The 18332-nt window shown below is 40.2% G+C and overlaps 1 protein-coding gene across 2 annotated transcripts in view; it reads left to right on the top strand.

Moving 5' to 3' along the window:
* gtf2ird1 (GTF2I repeat domain containing 1) overlaps positions 1 to 18036 on the top strand; it is a 33163-nt gene extending 15127 nt beyond the window's left edge. Inside the window, exons 8-27 of one of the 2 annotated variants that reach the window (XM_080780267.1) lie at positions 197 to 280; positions 1450 to 1633; positions 3679 to 3704; positions 4962 to 5091; positions 6205 to 6248; positions 6477 to 6557; positions 7127 to 7243; positions 10812 to 10865; positions 11011 to 11088; positions 12519 to 12702; positions 13159 to 13220; positions 13682 to 13747; positions 14296 to 14563; positions 15294 to 15322; positions 15430 to 15477; positions 15616 to 15693; positions 15799 to 15991; positions 16344 to 16381; positions 16484 to 16593; positions 16940 to 18036. In XM_080780267.1, the coding sequence (XP_080636393.1) occupies positions 197 to 280; positions 1450 to 1633; positions 3679 to 3704; positions 4962 to 5091; positions 6205 to 6248; positions 6477 to 6557; positions 7127 to 7243; positions 10812 to 10865; positions 11011 to 11088; positions 12519 to 12702; positions 13159 to 13220; positions 13682 to 13747; positions 14296 to 14563; positions 15294 to 15322; positions 15430 to 15477; positions 15616 to 15693; positions 15799 to 15991; positions 16344 to 16381; positions 16484 to 16593; positions 16940 to 17008 (1943 nt within the window). In that variant the 3' untranslated portion in view covers positions 17009 to 18036. Of the gene's footprint in view, positions 1 to 196; positions 281 to 1449; positions 1634 to 3678; positions 3705 to 4961; positions 5092 to 6192; positions 6249 to 6476; positions 6558 to 7126; positions 7244 to 10811; positions 10866 to 11010; positions 11089 to 12518; positions 12703 to 13158; positions 13221 to 13681; positions 13748 to 14295; positions 14564 to 15293; positions 15323 to 15429; positions 15478 to 15615; positions 15694 to 15798; positions 15992 to 16343; positions 16382 to 16483; positions 16594 to 16939 lie in introns of both variants that reach the window. The other variant, XM_080780266.1, reaches the window with a different exon arrangement.
* The last annotated feature ends 296 nt before the right edge of the window (positions 18037 to 18332 follow it).

The following is an 18332-nucleotide window of genomic DNA, read 5'->3' as shown; positions in this document are numbered from 1 at the left end:
CAGAGATGATTAAATCGGGATAACACTACAATGAAGTCTTCATTTTACTATCAACAAAACCCATTCAGCTCTTGTCTCTGGATGACAGGTTGCAAGAGCCATGATCATCCCATGATTATAGCAACAACGTGAGGCATTTAGTATTCAGGTTTGGTTTTTACATTTTATTTTCATATTGTTTGTCTTCCCTTTCAAGAAAAATGGGACTCTTTTATCCGGGAAACAGAAGACATTAACACATTGAGAGAATGTGTCCAGATCTTGTTCAACAGCAGATATGGTGAGGATAACTCATTTTATTTTTATTTTTATCAATTCCACCTAGCATTGCCATTCTTTTTGTAGTGTATCTTTGTAATCTCTCAGAGTGAAATTGACACTCCGGATTTGACTGTGTATCTGTATAATTGTCTTTGTACCAACGGAATGCCCAAGGAACATTAGGGTCAAGTTCAACCCTCTTGTTTGCAATGGTGGCTGCAGGTCTTCTAGGTCCTCCAATATTAAAATCTAATTTGCTGCCATGAAATATTCATCGCATAAGATGTCAGTGTCAAAAGTCAAATCTAGAATTTAGATCTTTTCCCCCCCTTTGTCAAAGAAATGCCTAAATTAATAAATCTCCACCTCAAATCTGCATCTTGCTGGAGGTAGCGTTTCATCATTATGCAACTTCTAAAACATGTGTTGAAAAGGGGTGAAGAAAAAAGACTGAATAAAGCATTAGGATCTGGTGTTCAAGTGCACCTCTAATGGATACATGGATTAAAGTTCTCAGTCACCATGACTCATTTCAGTTCTATAGAAGCCAGCAAAGAAGCATATTAGCGAAAATATCCTATCTATAATTTGTCAATGCGTCTGTAGCACTGTCACCACACAGCTAGAAGTTCCCGGGTTCGATTCTGGGTGGGGTGTGTTCTCTCCTCTGGGTCATCAGTGTACCCTAGGTTGGGTTGGCAAAAGGGCCTTTCTGTGTGGAGTTTGCATGTTCTTCCTGTGGCCCCTAGGGTAGTTACCCTCACAAAAACATGCAGTAACCCTGGTCACTATACTGCCTCCCCTTGGTCAGAATTACAGTTCAGGCAATTTGCACCGGGTGAAAGATTTGTTACAAAATCGTGGGATAACTTAATTTAAGTGGTCAAACTAGCAATATGTTAAGAAGCATGATCTTCCATAAAACCCTAATGGTCTCGGTTAATTTTAATAAAAACAATCTTCATCTGGTTGGCAGTATGTAGAACAGCAGGAACAATATTACTAAAACATCATCATTTTACATATTGTGTTGAAACAGCGCTAGTGTGGGGAAGGCTCCTGTCACAATGTTTCACAAATCGCACGTAAGGCATGTTCAGTCGTGAGATTTAATTTTTGCTTTAAACCATGTGAATGGCATCACAGCTTTCTCTAAAGTCTGGTTCCCTATCCATTCTCTATCTTTAGCTGAGGCGCTGGGTCTGGACCATATGGTGCCTGTGCCATACCGCAAGATAGCTTGTGACCCGGGTGCAGTGGAGATCATCGGCATTCCTGACCAGATCCCCTTTAAGAGGCCCTGCACCTATGGCGTGCCCAAGCTCAAACGCATCCTGGACGAGCGCCACGGAATCCGTTTCATAGTCAAACGGTATGTGTATGCCGTTAGTTCAAAGTTACAAAGGGGTTGCTGGGTTCTATTTTGAGTGTAAATGGTGACCATAGCATTTCAGAAAATCCTATTTTCTACTTTACTCCACTCCAAAAATGGATTTGGCCGCACGTATACAGCGCTTCTGACCATTTAAAAGGCTTTACAAAGTATGCCTCACATTCACTCTTACACACACCATGCATGGCTGCCGGCGTTGCTCGTCTGTGAAGGGTGCGATGTCAGGAGGAGCCAGGATCCAACCGGCAACCCTCTGACTGCTACTAAGCCAGCTAAGTTATATATATGTTCCACATATATGCTGTACGTAATATTACTACAGTATAGTGTTTGCTCAGTAACATTGTCTCCCCAGCTCTTTAGCAAACAGAAAAGAAATGTTTAGATAAGGTCAAGGATACCAATTTCATCCTAATGGAAGACAAAATTGGAACTGGAACACACAAATTGAAGCCGATACATCGGTTCTCTCTCCTGATTGGAAAGGGGGTATTTTTGTCTCAGTCCATTTTCACATATCACGTGAAAATTGTCCTCTGCATTTAATCCATCTTAACTATCAGGAGCAGTGGGTAGGGCGCAAATAATACAGTCAGTGCCCAGGGAGCAGTTTGCGACCTTCTGATCACCAGACAACCTCTCTACCCCTTCAGCTATGGCCAGCCCATGATACTATTAGAATATAGAGCTTTTTAAACCAAAGAAAATATTTATATTGTTTTAAGCAAACGATCTAATCTAATCTATATCCCTTAGCTTACAGCACATTTGAGGTTTTCTGGCACTGAGCTTTATGCATAATTCATGCTCCATCATATGACAGTGTTGTGAACCAAAAATAGCAGATCTAAAAGCTTATTGAATTGGCTGTTTTTGGTGTGGCGCGCCGCCGCTGTATGGCGAAGTATAAATCAGGCTTTATTTGCTGTTGCTCAATGTTTTGAAATGATCTCCTCCTTCTGACAGGAAAGGAATGGCACTAACCAGCTGCGTCTATAGAGTTTGTCAGTTGTACATCTTAATTTCCCCAGCAGGCTGTACCCTGCTGTCAGCTAAATCACTTCCACTTGTGTCAGAGATGACATCCCTGTGCGAGCATATTGTGCTAAGCCTAATGTTACGCCTCTACTCCATCCATTTGTTTTAAGCTGATTTAAATGAGGCGCCAGGCCTTGTTTGAGATAACACGTCTTCTAAACGAATCCTGTGGGCAGCTCATTAGCGTTAATACAATTAGTGCAGATTGAAAATGTGATTAATTCTAAATTACATCACTCTCCCTTTGTCATTGAGAGATGTTTCAGGCATGAACCCCGTCGAGTTTTTTGATGGGCTTGCCTGAGCTTATCTGCCCAGCCACTTTGTTGACTTTGTACTTTTACAATGAATATAAAAATTGCCACACATTCCCTTTTAGTGAACTATTGATTGCGTCATTTTAATGCAGATGTTAATCGAGGCATACAGGGCACTACTTAATGAGCAACTGGTCAAACGTTGTTTTCTTTTTCTTACTTTCCTTTTTATGTGTACTGTGATGATAGTTAATAAATGCCAATTAATGATGTTATGTATCGTGAACCACATTAGATACTGTTTAACATCTATGACAGAACTTGATATGAAACGGGTTGAAAACCACTAATATTTATTCGGCAATTGAGCCACGGACCACCATTTGATGAAATGTAGCCTCTCAGATCCAAGACCTATTTTTGTTGTCCACAATTCAATGCTGACTCCTGAGCTTAGGAACCATAGGAGAGATACAACATGTAATGCAACAGTAACTCTTGCGAGTGTAATTACAGGTCCATTTGGTTTCATTTTACACTCTAAAAATGTAAAGATAAGGGTCCGTTTGGTTACCAACAACACTGAGAACCACTAATTCATGACATCAAAGAGCATCCCTTTCTCGTTGCTCATTGAGTCATGTCATTGTTGGTGACCACATTATGTGAAAAGGGTGTTTGAACACAGTTACGGTATTAAAAGTGTGTTTTCCTTTTTTTCTATTCCAGAATGTTTGATGAAAGAATCTTCACAGGTAAGATACTTACGGTACTTATTAGATTAGTTTGCTCTCTCATGGCATTTTTAATACAGTTTCTCATGCAAAAGTAATGCATTTTTAAGTGGTGCTAGCCACTCCTATAGACAGCTATGTGTGTCCCTGGCTGTCTGTCTGTCTGTCTGTCTGTCTGTCTGTCCATCCGTCCGAGTATGGAAATAGTGTTTGTTGACCACCAAGTGTCACTGTTGCGCAGTCTAACACACACACACACACACACACACACACACACACACAGCGGCCAGGGAGGAGGGCTTGTACAGTACAGTACTACAGCACAAGTACAGTACAGCACCACTCAGTTCAGACGGGTCTGATTTTATAGTTCACATACTGCCGATCTATTCCCTCACCAGTGGTGGAATGTAACTAAGTACATTTACTTAAGTACTGTACTTACCGGTATGTGCAATCTTGAAGTAGTATTACTTTACTTGAGTATTTCCAATTTTCAATACTTTTTACTTCTACTCCACTAGATCTCGGATCCAAATATTGTACTTTTACTCCACAACAATTATTTAAAAACTTTAGTTACTAGTGCAGATTTTGATTGTTATTACAAAACATAAATTAACCACTGCAGCACTATTTCGGCCATTAAAAGAAAGCCGAACTACAAGCTCACAATGCGCCAATATATGACGCTTGTAGATTTTCTAATGATTTTTATACATTTGAAAACATTTTGATACTTGTCTTAAGTACAAAATGTGAGTACTTTTTCCACCATTGTCCCTCACACATTCTAACTCGAAGAGTTGATTTTGTGTCGTAACGTAAATGTAGTGGGTTTATGTAATGTCAGAGCTGCCATGCAGTACAGTAATGTAAATGTAGTTGGTTTATGTAATGTCAGAGCTGCCATGCAGTACAGTAACGTAAATGTAGTGGGTTTATGTAATGTCAGAGCTGCCAGCCTGCCATGCAGTACAGGTTTGTTGTGAGGACCTGATGTGCAGTGATATTTCAGTTTTGTCTCACAAACACACAGTCCACATCTTTTCAGAACTTGGAAATTAAATTCAAGAATTATCTCTAGCTAAATCAATTTAGTTCCAAGACATTGCCCGTGTTTTTTTTTAAACAGAAATTGCATCCCAAGGGAAGTTGAGTTGGAGACATAGACCCTGATATGACATTTGGATTGTAAATAGTCCCAGCAGAGATTCTGTTTGGTGTAATAGCTTCCTGCCTTTGGAGTTTCTTCTTCAATGGCTTTCTCTCCTGAAGCTGCAGGCAGGGCTGCCAAGGAGGAGGGCAAGTCTGACATGGGCTCTGCACTCGAAGACAGTTTCCCTGACAACCTCGGCGTCCCACAACCCGCTACAGTGGATCTGGTCAGCAACCCTCACAGCAGCAGGTCAGAAAATAAATAAATATATATATATATATATATATATATATATATATATATATATATACACACACACACACACACACACACACACATGCACACAAATTGATTAGAAATGTTCTTTTACGATCGACTAAACTGATCAGTCTCGTTAACTGAATCATACATTGTTGGCTGCCATGCAGAAATTCTGAAAATCACAAATCTATGGTAATTATTGGTATTTTTGGAAATGCAACTTTTGAAGATTTTTTTTAATTTAAATTGATTCGTTTGATTAACTGTTGGGCCGCTGCTTTATATAAACGTAAAGTGAGAATCTATGGATGCTGGGTTTGCTGCAAAATCATGTCAAGTTCACATTTGGACGAACGGACCTGGTCCCTAACTTAAGAGCCGAACAGACCCGGCCCTTAACTTAGGAGCCGAACGGACCCGGCCCTTAACTCCAGCCTCAATTGTCTTATTAAAGGGCTGTCCCGATCCGATCACATGATCGAAAATCGGGGCCAATCACGTCATTTTCTAATGATCGGAATTGGATCAGGAGCAAAAAGAAAAAACATGATCGGGACATCCCTAGTACCAATATTATATCCATATAATGATATTAGACTAGATATTGTCTGTTATTTTGGATATTGTACTATTGGGATATGGCATAAGTGTTATATAAAAATATTAATATCGGATCTGGCAGATACTCAAAATCAAATGATCGGAATCGGATTGGGAGCAAAAAAACGTGATCGGGACATCCCTACTTATTAAGATACTTTTCTACTTGTTCTCTTTGGTACTACAACATATACTGTAGAATTCTACTTGTTCTCTTTGGTACTACAACATATACTGTAGAATTCTGGCAAACTTTACTACATTTACATTTAAATTCCTCAACCACTTACCCTGTGCCTTAATGCTCATTGTGCTGTAGCCCTGTTTTCTGAATTGTTTGGGCCCAATCCTATAATAAATTTGATGATAGTCCATGACCAGATTGAGAAAGACGTCAAATGGATCTTCACCATGACAGAAAAATGCACTCCACTTGCACATTTTTAATGCCTCAGTTTTCCAAATTGCAGTTGCTAACTAACTAAACAGTTTTTGTTGCAGATCAGCAAGTGCGTGTGTGAGTCCCCTAATTGATTGTGAAGCTGGTAAGTGTAATGAAACATGTTTACTTTCTTCAACTCTATAAGGCTTAAGGCCCCTTGCTATAAAAGAACTCCACTGCATTGTATCCCAAAGTGTAATTTCCCACTTAGTTTAACACTGATATTTAATCCTTGCAAAAGTGTTATTCTTTTTTCTTTTTGCCACTGCTTCTCTCACAGTCATTTGAAACTGCTATCTCACACTTAATTCCCCTCATCTGTTCCCCTCAGGTCCTTCAGGAGATTGCATTCCTTTGAAGAGGATTAAAACAGAGCCCCCAGATGGGGAAATCATTCAAGTGACTGTGCCAGGTAGTGTGTGCACAGCATTACCATTACCTTTTCACATCATTCAGTTGTTAAAAAGTCAATGTGGTCTTCCATAATACTACCATTCAGTAATGGCCTAACAGCAATGAAAGGCATAAAAGGCAGAGGAGGAAATCGGAAGGGAATTGCCACACTAACTGCCATAGTAGTGGGGTGTTGTATTTCACTTTCCCATACCATGGTTTAATTTGCTCGGCAGCAGATTTAAACTGTAAACCATTATAACACCTTCATGTGTGAACCAGAACCTCCTGGAAAACTGGGACTGCAGTTATGCACAGAGCCTATTGCTATCGCTATCTATTTCCCAGTATTTAGTTGAGTTCCTCTGTTGTATCCATTACATACAAATATTTATGTTCTAATGGCTGTTTTTCCAAGATCCAGTTTCAGCATTTTTAACTCCCCTGCTTTCTTGAGGTCACTGTGGTTCAGGTGCATACTCCATGAATTGAATCTGTCTCAACGCTAGAACTTAACAGCTCCCTTGTTTGTTCCTCTGTGGCTTTGCCAGTGGAACTTAACTTTCCTTTGTGGTTTTATTTCCTCAGAGGCCAGTGCGTTCTCAGAGGAGCCCAGTGAGCCTGTGGCTGAGCCCGTACCGACTTCAGCTTGTACGGCCACAGCCTCGCCCTCTGCTCCACAGCACCCCCTGGAGAACCACTCAGGTAACTGCAGGCAGGCCTTTCTCCTGTGGCACTTCACGCACGCTCTTTTCACTGCAGCTCCGGGGGGGGGGGGGGGGGGGGGGGGCACGCCACGCCCAGCCTCTGCCACAGTACCCACCCCCGCACCCACCCACCATCACAGACAGCCTGATGCCAGCCAGCTCTGCCAACAAATGCTCTGCCCATTGTTATTGAGCTAAATAAGCCGCCACACGTGTGAGACTACTTTTTTTTATTAGATTACTTCCTCTCCCGCTTTCCCATGCCACCACACCCTGTACCACTCCTCTAGAACTCTGCAGTCAATAGTATCTATAGTCTACCCAGTCCCCAACCTTTATATACCCCACTACCCCACCTCCAACATAGATCTGCTCTTGTCCCGGGCTTATGTTACACAACAATGGCTCTCACTCTGGAAATGTTACATGTGTTTCAGCTTAAGTAAACGGTTTTAACGGTCATTATGCAACTGTAGAACGGGCATAAACCTTAATATATATATATGCTGTAGGCTATATTTATTTTATTACTGGTAATAAAAATGTGGAGACAGCCATGAACAAAGCACAATTGGCAGTGTTCCACCCACTGAAGGGTGGGAGCTCCGGTGAGGAGGGCTACCTCTGCCTCTAGTCACTCCTACAGGTTGGTCACAGGGGTCATCAATATGTCCGTACACGGACAAATGTGTCTGTGGCAAAGACTTGGTCTTGTTGGTGGCAATTTTTTTATAATTACTATTTTGATCATTAGACCCATATTGCATGCCAAATCTCCAGGTTTTCTTCAGAATATGTATGACACTTATTTACCATGACACATTTAAGGCCTATCCAGTTCTACAGTAGGTGATGAGGTGACCACCGAAACGGTGGTTAGTAAAAACAAAGAGATGTGTTTGGGTATCATGTTGTAGAGTTTTCGGTGGTCACCTTATCACTTAAAACCGGACTATGCATAGGCCTTAAGAGTCCAGTCCTGACTCCTGGTGATGCTATTGTCCACTCATTTTGTATGTCCGTGGCAAAAATAGAATTTTGACAAAAATGTCCACCACAAGCCGGTTGACCCCTGAGGGTGCCGGTTGACCCCTGAGGGTGCCGGTTGACCCCTGAGGGTGCCTGTTCTCAGCAGCAGGGAGTGGAACGTGATACGTCCTCCTGGGGATACTCCTAACTGTCGGGTGAAAAGAAGCAGACTGGGCTGGCGCCGTCACGTGTGTCGAAGGAGACATGTGATCGACCACGCCCTCCCTAATGCCAGCCAGTAGGGACTACAAAGTTCAAACCGTACGAGGACAGAATGACTAAACTGATTGTTTGTGCACATTTCCAGATTGTGAGTTCCGTTTCCTCCTCTAGTCCCGTTCTCAGATCTGTGGCTAGATTTAGCAGTACTATGTTAGTGTGTCCAAACCTCCCATTAAGACCCCTTATCTCCCATCCAGCTCAGTTATATTCTGTAGACTGAGACAGAGGAAGGTTATCAAGAGCATTTGAGTAGACTGTGTTCTCCTTCAACTACATTACTGGCTTCACTATTTTGGGCATGTCATCATAGGCGAAAACAGCCAATCTACAATCTCACAATGTGTTGAGGGATATTGATCAGCATTTTTGCTGCATAACACCACCAAGTATGGAATCAGGCTTAAGTGGTTCACTTTAAACTCCATTGTGCCTCATTCATCCAGCTACATTTTGAGAATCGCCTGTAAAATAGTTTGTATTTCATAGCAGTGCTATCAAATATTTCCATCAGTCTGTGCCTGATCCAGTATGAAGAGAACTTAACCGATTGTAAGGCACACAGAAGGCAGGGTGTGTTGTGCTTGGAAGCACTGCATACTAGAAACCAACCTTAGTAGTGAAAATAAAGTGTTGTGGGCCCACATTTTGTTCTATACAGTAAAAATACATCTATTTATCAAGTGATTTCTCAGTGCAAATGGGTAAATGAGGCAATTTGTTATTGCCTGTTGCTAAATGTATACCATAAACACCATACATGCCTGGTATTAGAAGCCCAAGAACAAAGTCTACTCAGGTGGTCCTGGCCTTAACTTAGATGGCTTTTTGTTTTTTGATTTATTTTGTTGATTTCATTGTGCTATTTTTAAGTTTTCTTTTCTTTCACAAATGACCTCTTAAGGAAAGAAAATTAAGGTAAGTACAGAAAATACAGTATAACATTCTGACATTTTTACTCTTCAGTACCCACACAAATTCATTATTACTGTTGCAAGCAAGCTTTCATATCAGGAATATATTGTTATTATCAGTAATAGGCTTATACGTTTATTTGGTCAAAAACGTATTAACAGCATTGGGTTTTGTAACCATTTTGTCATGCTTCATATAATTCTATAAACCCCTGTAGAGGTTTCAAATAAATATTTACCTCCTCTTTATTATGTATGAGAATGCAAAGGTTGCTCTTTCAGTGAGAGATGATGATGGTGCTATATCTTATGTTGAAAGCCCCTGCAGAGACTACACAGACTAAACATGAAAGCAGAAAATGTTTTGGGAGGGAGGAAAAAACGAAACACGCTCTGAAAGATTATAGGGAGCTTCACAATACACACCCAGTGGATGTTGTCGCTTGTGCAGGTGCTTTGCTGCTTGCTTGCTTATCAATGTGCAAGTTGTGCTTTTCCCCCATCTTTACTATTTAAATATATCGTGCAGCCAGACTGAGTCAGTTATTGTCCAATACGTGTTCAGCCTTAGCTTGGTAGTCAAAGCACAATACTAACATCATGCCTCAAGGAATCTCTAACACTTAGCAAACGAGTTAATTCCCATTGTTACACCTCTGCTTTCTCACAGGACTTGTGTCATTTGTTAACCACTATAAACCTGGAGTCCATTATTACATTGGCCCAACCTTTTTTTTGGTATTAGCTGGGAGGAAATTCATGAAAATCGGGCACTTTTAGTATGGTGTTGGGTATGGGCATAAACCATCGCAAACGAGTTGGGCTCACTCCCTAGTGGTCCGTTTGCGATTAATCCAGTATTTGAAAGTCAGTACATTACCCCAAATAATTGATAGTAGGCCTATACTAATGCGTACTATTCCCTCCCAGCTATATGCATCGTATAACATAGGGCTTAATTGGTTGTTAAAAGAGTCTGCCACTTACACTGTAAATGATAGAAAACAACAGAACTCAGAAATGCAAGACTTTTTGTCCTTCAGAAGAATGTATTCTTCACAAAATATGTGAGCAATAAATAAATGTACACATTTTCAATGTGCAAAGTTGTTTGCCATACTGCACTTGAGAAACTTTTCTAGACTAGGGCTACATCGATGTCATACTTTTAAAGACGCTTATTTTGGTATCCCAGAGTACTCATATGGCCAACTTTTGGTTATCTGATATTATGCAAAATGGTTCCATTGTTATGCCGTATTGCATTCTCTCTGTCTGGAAGTCCATCCATTAATCAAAATATCATCATTTTTACAAAGGAGCCCTTTCTATAGTTTCTGACCCGTTCTCATGAGTGAAGATTATCTTCCATACTCCACTAATATGTCTCTTCACATGTTTCAGCTGAAGTTCTACCAGCCAATCCAACCTCCCAGATCCTCAGAACATCCTCTGAAGGTACAGTAGAGAAGAAAATAAGCTTTCAAAGGTCACGTTAGAAGTCCCCTCTGTGCAATGCAGTGTACATGTACACATAACAATGATGTGTTTAGTGCCTCCATGTTCTTGATTTACAGATGTTTTGTGTCTGGTGTTTCAACAGGAACTCTCATTGAGGACATAGGAGAAATGATTCTGCAGCTGCGGAGGCAAGTGGAAAGTCTCTTCAGCATTAAGTATGGTAAGCTACATTACATATGCTGTATTAGAGAGAGAGAGAGAGAGAGAGAGAGAGAGAGAGAGAACTGCTTAGATTCAGTATTCATGTGGGACGTTGCAGCTGTTTCCTTGGTACCATGTGAATACTCACTTAATAGTCGTCCCCCCCCCCCCCCACACACACACACACGCACACACTTCAATAATGCCATTTTTGACCATAAATAAGTTGCCACTTAGCCTCTGTAGCACTTAATTGTTTTCTTTGCACTCTATTTACGAGACGATTTCCCCTGCCATTTATTGATTTATTGCACTTGCTCCGGATCGAGCGCCTGCTAAATGTGAATATTATAAATTGTTGCCAGTATTGTAATTTTTGTATTACGATTGTTTATGTATATCTGATGCTCTGTTAGGGGAGTTTAGTTGGAACTGAAAACAAAACATGTTTCATGAATGTTTCAGATGTGACTAATAGATATAAGTAAGTAAGTTACAGGATATATACAACCGTTTACTTCTTTCTTGGCCAGCATTTCTTAAAGATTGTGCCATGGTGAAATAGCCCTGAAATAGTGGTGCTTATGAACAGACAGTCTGATGGTGTTCTCAACTTACAAACCGTCTGCTTTAGTGCCTGGAGGTACTTTGGCATACAGAGTGCTCATTTACAATCAAGTCAATTGAACTCCTACTACTCATGTCTGGCTGCCTGTCTTCTTGCATACATACACACATACGTTTTTAAGTGCCATCTGAATGCATTATTCCAGCCCACATCATTTCAGTGGATGGAAGAATCACCAGAAGTTGTCTTCAATTTTGTTAGGTAATCAGCACAAGTCCAAAATGGAAGTTGTTTTTACGGGACACAAGTTTGTGCTTTGATTAATTATTCGATTTATAAAACATGATTGAAAGAAAAATCACAAAAAAATAACCAATAGTTACAGATCACCCTATCACTCACAAATGTAAAATGTAACTAAAGCATTTGTGCTGATGAAAGCTGCAATACCTGCCCTTCTCCAGCAAAAGCAGTCCTGTCCAAATATGCCTGACGAATTTATTTCCACTATTTGCCATACTGAAATTATAATTACCGGTACACTTAATCAATGAATGAAGCAAACACTTCTGTTCTCTTTCTAGTAGGGCTGCAACTGTTTTTGGTTTTGCTTTTGTTCATAGCTGTATCAACAAATAATCTTAGCACTCACACATTATTTTATACTCTGTTGCACAATGTGCCGTATCACGATGCGTTGTCAGCTTGTAAATTGCCTATATATATATATATATATATATATATATATATATATATATATATATATATACAGACACGTTATTCATTGATTATTTTATAAAATGTTCAATATTTCTTTTGATAAACTATTAAACCGATCAACTTGGATTAACTGTTGTACCCGTATTCCCACCCCTCTGTAGCCGAGGCTCTGGGCCTTCCTGAGCCAGCCAAGGTACCCTACTCCAAGTTCCAGATGTACCCAGAGGACCTGTATGTCACCGGGCTGCCAGAGGGGATCGCCTTCCGGAGGCCCAACTGTTTCGGAGCAGCCAAACTACGCAAAATCCTCGCTGTTGGCGGTCACATCCAGTTTGTCATCATAAGGTGAGAGGCACCGCAGGGAGGAATCCCATTCACGAATCGCTACATAGGTGAATGGAATTTGAACTAGGGCTGGGCGATGTGATTTCTAATCAATATCAAGATTAGTTCAAACTTTTGCCTCGATTAATTAACTCTATTTTCATTATTATTCACCACCATTGTACAACGAAGAGGCTGATTAACATGGTTATATCAGACTAATCAATATTGTCAATTTGAGTTTTTTCGTGTTGCTTTCTTGACATAAGGGGTGAAAAAACGATCACAAAAAACCCTGATTCTCAATCAACCTACATGAGCAGTCAGTTATTGGTTCTAAATATCGGTTTCGATATCTTTTGATTAATTGCCAAGCCTTTATTTAAACTGGTTAACAACTGGCAACATAGCTGCTATTCAGTACATGTATTTCTTCTGGAATTATGATTGTCATGATTACTGTTGGTCTCTCTCCAGACCGGATCTGTTAACTGAGCAAGTAAAACAAGAGTTGCCTTCCACCCCGACCTGTGATTCAGGTACGTCCATTATCCTGCCCCAGTTGGGGAAATTGAATTATTTATCCTACCGTTGAATTTACTCATAGATTATTCAAGATAAGATCGAGTTTGCAGATGTTAGAAATAAATTATACAAGCTTGAACTTTTTCTGAATCTAATCTAATCCGTTTTGAGAAACATAATTTCAGTTCAAGCTGAAAGTTCTTCAAACGTAGAGCACTTAAGAGTAATTATAGATGCTATTTTCTTTTGTCCCTTCTCTATGAAAGTTATGGGATGAGGTTTGGACCCTTTTGGTATATTTGGTAGGCCTACAATTTAAAAAGTTGTTGTTATTGTTGTCCAAACACTTGACAGCAATTCTAAAATAAGGAGCGGACAAAATGTTCCCTTTATAAAACGATACATCTTCTGAAAGAACAATACAAATGTTTAAGAAATCCTGTCATAAGTAATTAATACTTCTATTTCACCAAAGAACTGGATTCGACGGATTCAGTGACAGATGATGCTGCAGCTATATCCAAGAGACCAGGCTTTTCAGGTGCGATTTAAGGACACATATTTCACTTTAAAAAATAACTGCATGTATTTTTAACAAAGCTACATGGATCACTTTATCTTATCTCTGAAACAGCTGTAGAAATGAAGGTCAATATAATTTTCAGCACCCAACTTCTTGCATTGTTTATTCGGATCCCACTCTTGTAACGGCAACTCTTCCAGGAGCACACACAAAATATTACATTACATTTACTGTTAATACATCGCTGTTCTCATATAGAATAAGAAAAACGACTGTCAATCAAACAAGCTCAGTCAACAAGTTTACAATACAATACAGTAGGCGCTTACAAGTTTCAGTATCACGTAATAAGTTAGAAGTTCAAGATAAATATTCTATGCCACTTGTGTGTTCCAGGAAAGAATATGTGGTTTAATGTAATCAAATGCTGATGGGAGAGAGGTACTTAAGCGCTCTCGAACGAGGCTGACTAACCTCTCGGAATACTGTGTACTATGTATGTGCATTTTCAATCGCATTACATAAAATACTCAGTGACTCATCTTTCAACCTCCCTGATCCCCTAGACTGCTTGGAGGCCAAGCTGTCCAGAATTGACCTGGCGAACACGCTGCGAGAGCAGGTCCAGGACCTGTTCAACAGGAAGTATGGCGAGGCGCTGGGCATCAAGTATCCCGTCCAAGTGCCTTACAAGCGGATCAAGAACAACCCAGGCTCAGTCATCATTGAGGGCTTGCCCCCCGGCATCCCCTTTAGGAAACCCTGCACGTTTGGCTCGCAGAATTTGGAGCGGATCCTAGCGGTGGCCGACAAGATCTGCTTCACCATAACCAGGTGGGAAAAGCACGGCATTGTATGTTCTTTTGTTTTCATCACAGCTGTGCATCCTTAGTCATTAAAGGTATGTGTACTAGTTGGTGTACCTCGCCACCACCACCACGAAGGGGGTTCAGCTCCACCACGCTACATCCGGTTTGGTCCAGCGTCTATATGAACACTGTTTGCCATGTTCGGGGGAGAGAAGCCTGGCAGGTAGAGTGATCTGTGTGACTCCTATGGGCAGGGGTCGGGCCTGTCAGTGGGGGTGTTGTACAGCAGCCAGTAAGTGACTCCTATGGACTCCTAAGTGCGTTTGTCTTATGTAATGCCAGTCGCCAGCAAACCCAATTCAAAATCCCCCTCAGAAGTATTTTCATATATTTTGTCGGATAGATCTTGTTGAGCTGGTCATTTTAAAAAGTAGTTCTCAAGTCAAAAAAGTGTGGGCACCTACTGAGTAGGGTATAACAGCAGTGGCAAAGACAAATATGTGTGGGGAGGGTTAATATGCATAATAGGGAGAAAAAAAATAGGAGAAAAAAAAATGGGAGAAAATAATATTTGGCTACTAATAATATATTTATATAATTAAAAGGTATGCAGCTGTTTTAACTTCCTTTTGACTGGGAAACAGGGAAAAATCTTTATCTCCTTTCTAACCATGTGTCAAAAATGCTAATTCATAAAGGTCACCTCTTAGTTACCTCTTCAACAATGCCACTGTGTTTCACTTTGCTCTTTGCAGACCTTTTCAAGGACTCATTCCAAAACCAGGTAAGGACAGTTTGTAGAATAGAATACAAGGATTCATACAAATCATTAGCCACTGTGGGCTGTAGTAGATACTAACATGCAATCAATGGATTCATTCTTTTTCTTAGCACCACGACGTATTACTTTACTAAAGAAGGCCTATGCCTCAATAAATGGTGAGTAGTAAACCATTCCAGACTATGGTATTGACTTACCATACAGTACAGTGTACACAGATGCATGACATGTACAGTATATATGCTAACTATAATATACAAGTAAGTATTCCATTAAGTCATGTTTTCAATCGACAGAGGAGGATGATATCAACCGTATGGGGGAGAAAGTGGTCCTTCGTGAGCAAGTGAAAGAACTATTCAACAAGAAATATGGTGAGTTGAATTATGGCAAGCTGCCACAGACTGCTATTCACATTTAACAACATTTAAGCCAGCCAAGCATCCAGTGCTCATCTATATGATGTGCTTCATTTTTAGGTGATGCTCTGGGCTTAGACCGGTCTGTAGTGGTCCCATATAAACTTATCCGGGCGAGTCCCGATTCTGTAGAAGTTAGTGGCCTTCCGGATGATATTCCCTTCCGAAACCCCAACACCTATGACATCGTGACCCTGGAGAAAGTCCTCCAAGCCAGGGATGAAATAACTATCAACGTCAAGAGCCAACTACAGTGAGTACCCAAGCTCTGAGTAATCCCTGAAAGATTGTTTTGATCCAATCAAAGTTTCAAGCAGTGTTGCAAGATTATGTGCAGAAAGTCGATGAATGGCTATTGTCACCAAACTAGCGTGCTGCGATAGTTTAGAATTGATGTGCTCCAGCTGCATTGGCTTTAGTCCATGTCATATCATATATCTTTGCTATTTTCACCATAGAAGAAAAATTATAAAATACCGATTCCACAATATCGACCAAGTATTTTTGAAGAGAGCAAAAGCTGTGTCGAGACTCGAGCTATGTCGCCTTCTGGCCTGAAAAGAAAAATACTGAATAAACTCAATTTGCTTATTTTACCCACGCAGGCCTTTTGCAGAAATATGTACTCAAGCTTGTAACACAGGTAGGTGCTGTTCATTTCCTCGTATAAGTAGGAGTTCTGGTTCAAAAGCCTGTAGCCTTGGCACTGTAGCTAAAGAACATTACCGGTACTCTGTATTTGCAGAAGAGAAAGAGGCCTCCACCAATCGACGCAAACGCAAGCGAGTCCAGGAGAGCAACAGAGTGCCTACGTCCTCTGACCTAGCGGTATCAACCAATCAGATCCCAGTGATGGTAGGTAAAAGGGGGAAGGAAATAATAATATAATTAAGGTCCATTTCCCACAAAGTAAGGGGGGGGGGGGGAGAGAATCATTGTATGGTTTGAATACCAAATAATGATGCTGTTTCAGAGTTGATAGGTGATATATAAGTGATGGTGTCATCAAAAAAATAATTTGTAAGCCAGACCAAATAAACGCATGATCATCTTCAGATAATTGGAATATTTTGAATCTAGGGTATGCAGCAATGTCAAGGTAAAGTTAATTGCATCTAATGAAGTGAAACATTTAGAAACTCATCACTGATCATCTCAAAATCAAATCATGAAGTGCTGATTTATTCTCTTTGTTTTATAGCAATGGCCGATGTACATGGTGGACTACAGCGGCGTGAATGTGCAAGTTCCCGGGAAAGTCAAATACTGAAGGACAAATCCTCTTCCACAGCAAAGGGATACAATTAGGAGTTTCTAACACTTATTTATTACTATTCCATACCGAACCTTCAACTCTGCCTGAGTGCTATTGCTAAGAAAACTACAGACTAAAAAAACACACACAAAGGCCTGTAAGGTCAGGTTGACCTTTTGAATGATGGTTTCTTGAGTGTTCAGGAATAGTAGAATGAATGTGCGTAATTATGTTACAGGACAAGTGCTTTTATTTTGTCATCCTCACAGGCCCAGGCGGTGCTGACAAGACGACAAATATTAAAGAGTCTTGTTAAAAGCTGGTAATGACAATGAGTGGTTTTCACGAAGCCTATTACATTTTTTTAATAATGTATTTGCCCTAGCATTTCATTGTCCATCCGTTGAGGTCTTTTACTCCAAGTTTGCTCCGATATGGAAATATTTGGTTCGCATTGCCGGCAAACAAAAGTGTTTGATAACAATCTGGGTCCAGTCTATTCAGATATTTGTACTTTTTATTTATTATATTTATTGAAATATATAACATTACGTGCAGGGATGTAAAATACATTATTCTGTAATACAAGTCCTTAGGGACTTTTAAAATCACTAACACAGACACTACTATTGCATTTAACTCAAGTACAGGTAACCACCAAAATGAAGTACATACCCGTAAAAAGTGTCTTAATTGGGTGTTGAGCCGACAGACACCATCAGGCCAACACAAGCTATCAGGAAGTCAAGGAAACAAGATGGACTCAAAGTTTGCCTTCTTGCCAGGTATAAATTCTACTGTCCTTAGTAGGACTTACCTGCGGTAACAGCAACTCCGGGGGCAAAGTTGGTAAAACTCCTCATTGTTTCTATGTTAGCACATTAACACTATGTAAAATATCTCATTTAAGTCAAACTGAATGTACTGTGTAAAGGAAGAATGATATGTGTTATTCTGCGATGACTGTCTCTGGACTAACCAATATTTAATATGCTGTACCTTAACGCCAATTAGGCCTTTGAAATAAAATGTGTTGCCTTGCACTTTTATTTGCTTGAGTTCTTGGAGATTTCCTTCTCATATATTTTAGAATGTCTGGCTGAAAACAGGTGTGTCACAGAAATAAAATACTAGTGACGGTTGAAATTGTTGATTTATTGAAATGGTGAAAGAAGGGGACAGGGGCCCAAATGGAAGTTCATCTCATCTACAACCTTGTTCGGGAGGATAATCAAAAGGATCTTAAGATGGTCTGACAGCCCCATATATATTTCATGGATGAACACTTCAAAGTTAATTTCTGGGTTGACTCCAGGTCCTGGAAATGATAATAATGTAA

Source organism: Protomyctophum bolini (assembly GCF_963924005.1).
Source record: "Protomyctophum bolini genome assembly, chromosome: 13".
In the NCBI taxonomy this organism is placed as follows: Eukaryota; Metazoa; Chordata; class Actinopteri; order Myctophiformes; family Myctophidae; genus Protomyctophum; species Protomyctophum bolini.
This window is presented reverse-complemented; position numbering and strand designations above follow the sequence as displayed.